Source organism: Metopolophium dirhodum, chromosome 7 (assembly GCF_019925205.1).
Source record: "Metopolophium dirhodum isolate CAU chromosome 7, ASM1992520v1, whole genome shotgun sequence".
NCBI lineage: Eukaryota > Metazoa > Arthropoda > Insecta > Hemiptera > Aphididae > Metopolophium > Metopolophium dirhodum.
Genome location: NC_083566.1, coordinates 20716564 through 20725728, shown reverse-complemented (window position 1 = coordinate 20725728; position 9165 = coordinate 20716564). Strand labels below are relative to the sequence as shown.

At 27.4% G+C, this 9165-nt stretch overlaps 1 protein-coding gene across 3 annotated transcripts in view; it reads right to left on the bottom strand.

The window, feature by feature from the left end:
- Positions 1-1135: 1135 nt before the first annotated feature.
- LOC132949440 (ATP-binding cassette subfamily G member 4-like) overlaps positions 1136-9165 on the bottom strand; it is a 28039-nt gene continuing 20009 nt past the window's right edge. The window contains exons 1-12 of one of the 3 annotated variants that reach the window (XM_061020330.1): positions 5981-6001; positions 5731-5870; positions 4755-4872; positions 4504-4693; positions 4290-4435; positions 3989-4227; positions 3793-3921; positions 3447-3556; positions 2943-3111; positions 2769-2869; positions 2543-2698; positions 1136-1959 (exon numbers count right to left, since the gene is read on the bottom strand). In XM_061020330.1, coding sequence (XP_060876313.1) covers positions 1612-1959; positions 2543-2698; positions 2769-2869; positions 2943-3111; positions 3447-3556; positions 3793-3921; positions 3989-4227; positions 4290-4435; positions 4504-4693; positions 4755-4872; positions 5731-5860 — 1836 coding nt within the window. In that variant the 5' untranslated portion in view covers positions 5861-5870; positions 5981-6001 and the 3' untranslated portion in view covers positions 1136-1611. Of the gene's footprint in view, positions 1960-2542; positions 2699-2768; positions 2870-2942; positions 3112-3446; positions 3557-3792; positions 3922-3988; positions 4228-4289; positions 4436-4503; positions 4694-4754; positions 4873-5730; positions 5871-5980; positions 6002-9165 lie in introns of those variants that run through there. The other 2 variants (XM_061020329.1, XM_061020328.1) reach the window with 2 other exon arrangements.

Genomic DNA, 9165 nt, shown 5'->3' with positions numbered 1-9165 from the left:
AATATGAAATCAGAAACTTAGAAAAAAAGTTTATATTATGCACCGCAATTTCTAATGTACCAACCTAAGTTGGATCAAATTTCGCAGGTCATGCCTGAGTGGCCGAGCGGTCGAAGGCGTCGGTTGCGACGCAAGCCGGCGCTGGTTCGATTCCTTGGTCACGGGTGGCATTTTTCTTCGAGCAAGTCACGGTGTCCGGAGAACAAGTGCCGCCATCCCCCACCCGGGCATGGCAGATACCTAAGGGTGCCCAATCTTAAATTCTGCCAAACACAAACACTCACGTATAAAAACCCACCACTTCAAAACCCTACCATTCTGAGCGAAAACGGTCAGTCAGCCTATGATATTACTAAGTATATTTGATGATATTATTGTGAAAAAAGTAATTTATATATTTACTTATTTACGTGGAACCTTGTTTTAAATTTTCAATCCTTAGCCATAAAAGTTGAAAATTTTATAAATTTTTAACTACAAAATAATTATTACATTTTGAATATGATAAATTTTGTCAAAATTTGAACTTTAAATGCTTATAAAAAAAAATTGTGCCTATGTATTTTCAATATTTTTCAACTGCTATTGTAACAATATATCAGGAGCCTTGCATAAAATTTGCACGCTTTTCTACCCAACAAATAAAATTTTATTGATATTTATAGAAAAAAAAACTAAAAAAATTGAGAACTGACTATGTCCGTAAACAGCTCAAATTAAGTCAAAATATTTGGAAAATGTTATGGTGTATAGAAAATGTTAATATAAACATTCAGTCAAAATTTCATGTACCTACGGTTATTTGTTTTAGAGTTGCACCAAAAACCAAATTTACAAACAGATTTTGCGTAAAAATTCCCGTTTATCCTTAATTTTTCTTTTGTTTTTCATGTCGCTTTAGAAAACTACTGGGAAATTTTTACTATTGACCCCCCAAAGTACCAACTAGATTCACTTTCCTATCAGAAAAGTTACTGTTGTAGAAAATCCAAGCACTTTTACTATCCTAAAAGGTTCACATCATTATAAAATCAATACATTCATCGCTTCGCTCAGAATCTAAAAATAATAGCTAAAATTGATAAAAAAAAAGTCTGTATTAATAACAGTAGGTATAATGGTTTTAATGATATTCCAAAAATCAATAACAATCATGTAAAAGTGTAAAACTATATAATAATAAATTATTGAAACATTTTTTGTAAAACAAAAAAAAAACTATTTTATATTATATAATTTAAAAATAATATTTATAAAATTACCCAAATTAAAAACTAATCATAACATTGCATTTTACAAATATTTACCTTTTCTAGAATGATGAGTATAAAATATAAAATACATATTTTGTTTAAACCAGTAAATGCAGAATAGATTCTTGCATAAAAGTATAAAAACCATAACGACAATAAAAATTAAAAAATTTTAGATAAAAAAACATTGTCACAAAATCGTCACAGATCATAGACGTTCTCTAAATTTAAATATATAAATTATTATATACAAATACCTACACAATAATAGGTATAATATTATAATATAATACATAATATATTATGTAAGTAAATTGTGTTGTGTGTCATTCATACAACGATGTACCTAAGCTTGATTTTATAATGACACTCTGGATCTGACTCTAAGTCGTAGCAAAAAGTATGCAACTACTCTAGTAATTAGCAGAGTTATGAGCAACGCATACACATCGTAATTGAAGTGATCAGTGGTCATTGCAACTTCGTCCAAAAACTTTGTTGGATATTTGTAATGACAATACAACGAGTAACATGGCAAAACGCCACGTTTATCATAGATAGCGGCGACTAGTGCATCCAATCCGTATCTCAAGAATGATATTTCCGTTCCCCACTTTAATAGATATGGAATGTCACGGAGATTCACGCCAAAGCCACTGAACACCATCAACATAACGACGATAATGGGGCCAACGAAGTTACCGTTCTATATAAATTACATAACAAGTGAAATTCTTAATTTGCTTGTATAGATAATACATTATTTTATTAAAATATTGATAAATTATCATAATTAATCTATAATAATATAATATATTATATAGGTTCTACCGGCAAATAGAATATGAATTCGTTTATAGATTAGTTATAATATTATTATAATTGTCAAATAAATAGGAATGTACACAAATTAAAGCGAATGATCGGGATGGAAAATATTATGATGATTGATTTATTATTAATAATAATAATTCTATATTTATGTTGGGATAGGAACTGATTTGCTGAAATAAAGAATTCGTTTTTTTATTATAAAGCTTATCATTCCAAAATACTATCTATAGGCTATACGTTAGGTATTATTTTTAATTTTTTTACTTTGTTAAGTGTATTGTATTTGAACACAATATAATGATATCATTTATATATATTTTTGAACCTTGCACAAAGCTGTTTTTAAGGAGCTAAAAATACTAAGCGCAATTGGCAATTGCATGATTACATCAATACATGAATAGATTATAAGGTCACTAAAATATTGATATGAATGTTCGTTTTTTTTTACTTACAATAACGCTAAACCAAGCGCCAATAATGAATCCCAAACTTTGAGAAATAAGAACCATCAACCAACAAATGAATGTAAACATGCTAAATCTATTCCATTCCAATGGTTGTCCTGTCATTAAATAAATGATCACGGAAAATATCAAACAACCAAGTGTCTAAAACAGAATAGTTATAATAATATTACTGCTTACAGTATAAAATAATTAACAATTAGTATTTTCTTACCGTAATTGGAATATCAAGTATGTTCGTAGCGATATAGTATGATTTTAATGAATACCATCTATTAAAATGTTCTTTTGTCAATATAGAGATTTCAGCAGGAACTTAAGGAACATAGTTAAATTAAAAAAATTATTTTTCGTTTAAATATTAATATAACATGTATTAAAAACTTACAGTTAATGATATTTAACATCAATGTTGATCCAACGTGATGCATAAGAAGGGAAAAAAGTAAATTATAGTTATCAAAAATTTTGCTGCCATCATCGCCAATTTGTAAAAATAGTGTACCCAATAATACACTTACTGTTATATTTACACCTATTCGTAGATAAGTCAAATCCTAAAGAAAATAAATAATCCAATTACTCGTAATACATTTTAATAATTTATACTTACTATTTAGGTTTATTAAAACAAGTTTAAATTTAATCTATAGGTATATAGAAAACTATATCAATAGTAAAAGAAAATATAACAGTATATATAAAGGCACCTAATACAAAATATTTAAATTTCAATCATATTATTAAACTTAATAAGTCTACATTTTTTTTAACCCTATACAATAAATAAATACTATAATAAATTAAAAATAATAATAATAATTTGTCCTGTATGTGTTATATTATTTAAAATGTTTAACAATAAATTGTTAGTAAATGTAGTTCAACATACCGGATCTCTTTTGCATTTTAAAATTCCTCGATGTAACAAACATTTCAATTGGTTATAAGCAGAAGTTTCATGAACGATGTCTACCTCTTTTGATATTTTTTTAGGTGCACCTGTTTAATAGAAAAAAAAATGTAATATTAAATATTTAACTAATGATTATATTGCATGGTAAAGTAAATCATGTTTACGTCTTAAATTGTGTTTAATTGGAAAAATTAAAAATTAAAAATTAATGACTTAGATTTGTGATTTGTCCTCTTTGGTTCTTTACTATTTTTTTTTTAAATACAGTATATAGGTTAGGCTCGATTATTTTGTAGTAACAAGAAAATAGTGTTCAATATACCCGAAGGTGCGTCATTGATGGCTAGCAAATCAGAATTTCCTGTCCAAGTTAAACATTTCCCATTATCGATTTCTTTTGCCATTTTTACAATCTTGTCGTTTCCATGATCGCCGCAAGCCAATTCGATCACTATGTTATACAGCTTATTTAGATAAATATGGGGAAAGTTTAATATTATTGTATTCAATTATTTTACCAAAATCCGCTGGATTGTGATAGAGGGGACAGGGGAGTTCAAGTTTTGAGAGATAAGGTATCACATTTCCAGTAGATCCTTGGTACAAACATGTGCCTTGCGATAGAATATATACTTGGTCAAACATCTGGAATAGTGATGCACTAGGTTGATGAATTGTGCATATTATGGTTCTTCCCTGGTGAGCTAATAATTTTAGAAGTGATATACATTGAGAACATGAAGAACTGTCTAAGCCTCTGTTTAACAAAAAGTAATAATAATCAGTTGTGATAGTAATATTGAAAATTGTTATTCTTACGTCGTTGGTTCGTCTAGGAACATGACCATTGGATTGTTTATTAGTTCTAGAGCTATTGAAAGTCTTTTCTTTTGACCACCAGATAATCTCGCGGTTCTAGTGGCCTTACATTTATCAAGACCCAATGTAGATAATATTTCGTTTACCTATATATAATAAAACTCTACTCATAATTTTGTAAATGTTTGTATTTTGAATCTTAAAAATGTCTTACCACAGCATCTTTATATTTTTGAGTCTTGTCCATAGAGAGCTTAAGATTCGCAGCAATGTGCATGTTTTCATTCACTGTTAACAACGGTTGCAAGCGATCATCTTGTTGGATATAGCAAGATAATCTTCGGAAACTATCCAAACGCCTTTCTTCGCCATTTACAGTAACGTTTCCTCGGACACCTTTTAAACTTAAAACAAAATCATGGATTTAAACGTGATTTTATTTTGATTGGACGTTAAATTTCATACTTATATCCGGATAGAACGTCCAAAAGTGAAGATTTACCCGCTCCCGATGGTCCCATAATAGCAACCAACTGATTTGGAGCAAAAATACCATTAATATTCTTAAGAACATCTTTAGTCCCTATAGTTATAAGACAGTAAATATAAAAATTATTTGCTCTAAAAATATTTACAGTAAAAGAAATTATTATTATTATTTTCGAACCGTTTAAACTAAACAGTGCTTTCAAAATTATATGTTGGAAGTTGGCGATGAACAAAATTCGAATAAAATATAAAATTATATAATACTTAAGTATATAATACAAGTACAAGTATTTAATATTTAAATTTATGATGTATGAACACGAAAACAGTCAAAAATCAAAACAATATATTAAATTTCCTCTTGATTTGAATAAAAATCGGTAACTACTATAATGCCAATACCTTCATAATAATAATACATGATTTCAAATTTGTACATATGTTCACAATGTTTTTATTAAGTGGAACATAGTATACTATTAAATGAAATCTAGATGTAATATAATATAAGTCTAATTCTTAATCTTGGAATTTCAATAATACATTATGTATTTATGTAAATGAAAATGCTACAAGGAATTGTAATTAATATTTGAATTGGTTAATATTACTTACTCGTCGTGTACCTAATTTAATAATTTGTTAATTAGTTGGGAATAATTCAAAAACATAATATTATATAGGTAGGTAACTATACAAATTATGTTATAATTTATTTGCGTAAATAAAAATTAATATTACAATGTAGGTAGTCTATAATATAATATATATTATATATGCATTTATATTTTTATAATATTTATATAAACGTGTGCAACATGTGATGATTCTACTATTTAATTCATTCAACTTTGCTAAATATAAATTATTTGTGTGTACAAAAACGATACAAACAGATAAGCTAAATTAAATTATTATGAAAAACATGTGTCAATATTTAAATCAGTCTTACCTTTTCCAAATCCAAGTGAGACTGTATAGTATAGATTTTTAAATCTCAGCTCGACTTCATCTTGTTTCCTGTCTTTGATGAACAGCCCCTTTGGCTCACATAGCCCGTTTGAATCATCCTTCGACTCCATAGACTCACAGCTAAAACATATAGGTTAGGTACAACGTAAATATAATGGCACAAATACACTCGAATTTGATAAAAAAAACAATTATATAGATATTGTCTTAATTTTTTAATGTTCTTTAACCAGTTTAAAATGTGTTGATAATCACGAACTTAAGGTCGTCAAGGTATAAACATGCACAATGGACGGATATGTACTAATATACAAGTCGGGATCTCATATACGACGTCCCCCACTTGGCCGACAAAATATTCGGTAGTGACAGCTGTTGGCGCGATAAAAGGGTTTGAGATTCCTTTGAAATAACCTGGGCATGGACAATGAAATGCTTATCACGGGCCTGTATAAGGACACAAAATGCGGTTGGTTTTTGTTTAACCGTTTTTTTTTTATTGAATGTACAGAGTGTTTAAAATAAACATACCAAATACGATTTGTAATGTTTATCTTTCAACAGTAAATATACCCGATCTTGATACAACTGCTTATTATTTACAACTACATAATTATGTTTTTTCATAATTTATTATATATGAATGATAGTTTCAAAACAAAATTATAAATTACGCAACTCAAAATCTTTTACTATCTGATTACTATATATTTCATGAAACTAACTATATAGGTTACTAAAAAATTAATTAATACAGTTTAATTTCAAGGTCTATATAGGTATGATAAATGACAATATATTATTATTATTAAGTACATTTATAGAATATATGTAAAACATAATTGTCACCAATCTAATTAAATTTGATGTTTTTTACGACTAAAACTCAACTACAGCAATATAAAGTAATCCAAAAAAATCTCTTTTCACATAACATTTTAAATGCTTGATTGAAAAAATAAAATAGTCTTAACTAGTAACTACTTACTTATAATAAAACACTTACATCATTGTACCTAAACACTCCCTTCAATACGAGTCGTAATCATCGATACAATTAAACGATTTAAGTTTTAACTTAATTTAAATAGATTACATAATAAAAATCTGTCGTTATTACGTCATCAATCTTATTTTAATTTAAAAAAAATCTTTTATATTTTAATTTAATAATTTAATTACTGCGGAAAAATGCGGGTAAGTGTAGCGGGGTGGAGTAAGGCAGCGTTGGTGAAAGTTTGTCCCTTCGGTCCTCGAACAGGATAGTGTATTTTTACAATATTCGATTTGAATGCAATGATTGCATTCGATAAAAAATGATTCTGAGCGGACGAAATAATATATGTGAATCATAAATATGTATTAATGAGTAACCATTAATTGTATATATAATATACCTAGTAGGAATTAGGTAACTATTAAACTTTATTCGTTGCTATGGTGATGAACAAAGCGTTAGAAAAAAAAATGGGTTTGTAAAAATTATTGAGAAAATGTCGAAAAATTACCTCTCTAAAGTACCATCTTGAACCAATTTATTAAAAGATAGATGGACCTTATGTTGAAATCGAAGCACTCCATCTAGTAGAAATTTTGTTTACAAAATAAAAAAAAAATAAAAAAAAAAACATCATTGTAATACCACTAGCTTCTTCGCTCTGCTCAGAATTTAAAATAAATGGAACAATTAGATAGGGAGGTATCTCTAACTGCTCTGCTGTACTGTAGAAGTCGAGTGTATCTTGTAATTTAATAAGTCACTGTATAGGGTGTGTTAAATTTGAATTCAATGATAAATCATTACATTTAAAAAGCGATTCTGAGTGGAGAAGGTCTGTCAGCCTATTATCACATACATTTTTTATTAATTATTATATTAATTTATTTTATTATTTAAAGTAATATGATATAAACTAAAAATAGGCAATAACATACATTGCATAAGTTTAACTAAATGTTTTGAAAATGTCATTGTGTATATAAAATATAATCAATGGTAAAAGTTTCAAATACCCAAAAAAAATATTTCTGAATTACAACAAATTAAACAAAATTGTTAATCAAAAAAAAATACCTATGTATCTTTAATATGCTTGAATGGCTATAATAAAAAGAACCTTCTATTACATTTTCACGCTTTTTGATCAAGCACAAACATTTTTATCGACATTTATAGAAAAAACTAAAAAAATAAATAGAAAACATTACCTAAATGTTTATAAATAGCTTAAAAATTTTAAAAATATTTTGAAAATACAGATATTCTATTATAAATATTTAGTGAAAATTTCGAATATCCATCTAAGGTCATTCGTTTTGTGTTAAACCAAAAAATCAAAATCATTTTCTAAAAACTAGTTTTGAGTAGGTATAAATACCAGTTTTATCTTAGTTTTTTTTTTACTGATTATTTTTAAAAACACTGAGCATTTTCTATTTTTACCTCTTAAAAGTACCAACTAAATCCAATTTGCTATCAGAAACCAAAGTAATAGTTTAAAATCGAAGCATTTTTTCTACTACCTTTCGTGTACACCGACACAAAAAATAAAAACCACATATCATTGTAAATTCAGTACCTATACATTCATAGCTCCGGTCAAAATCTAAAAATCATCGGTGCCTACATATACATTGCGTAATTTATTTTAAATTTAAAACAAATGCTAAGAAAGTTACGTTATAATCTTATACCAGTTATACATATACACCAAAGTGGGAGATTTAAAATTACAGTACAATACTGAATGCATCAATGCCTGATCAACGTACAATTTCTAATTTAAATAGTCGATGTAGGCAATTATACAACAATCCCGGCATTGAACACGAACACATCGCCATATCCAATTCAAAGGGTTTTAAATCATTATTGCTATTATATAATAACTAATTTTATAAATGTTTATTGATAGGATATTATTTTTATTTATTCCCACAGTAACTGTCATTACATTTAGAAATTCATTACCTACCTCTAAATTCAAAAGTATTATTTTACAGTTTTTTTTTAATAACGTTTGTTGTAACCCTGACAGGTTTAAAATGTTAATTTTGCATCTCTTAATTATGTTGGGGATGTCTTGAATATCATTTTGATCCGGAAAACATCAATTGCTACACCAATACAGTCAATTACCTCGTGATGTCGTCGTTTATTTCTGACAAACCGTCCAGTGTTGCCGATGACAAAAAAAAAATATAATATATGTATAATAATCTAATACTAACATTTTTAAATTTTGAAATTAATTGTTTTCATTCGATTTGAAAAAATGAGTTGTTTGTGAATCTTTTTAAATTCTTGTTTGTACCAAAAATGCTGAAGAACATTGCATAATACAACACTGCCAGAAAAAACTGGGCAATATTGTCCGGTAAATTGTTTATGTAAACTAATAATTTGTTTAGTTTA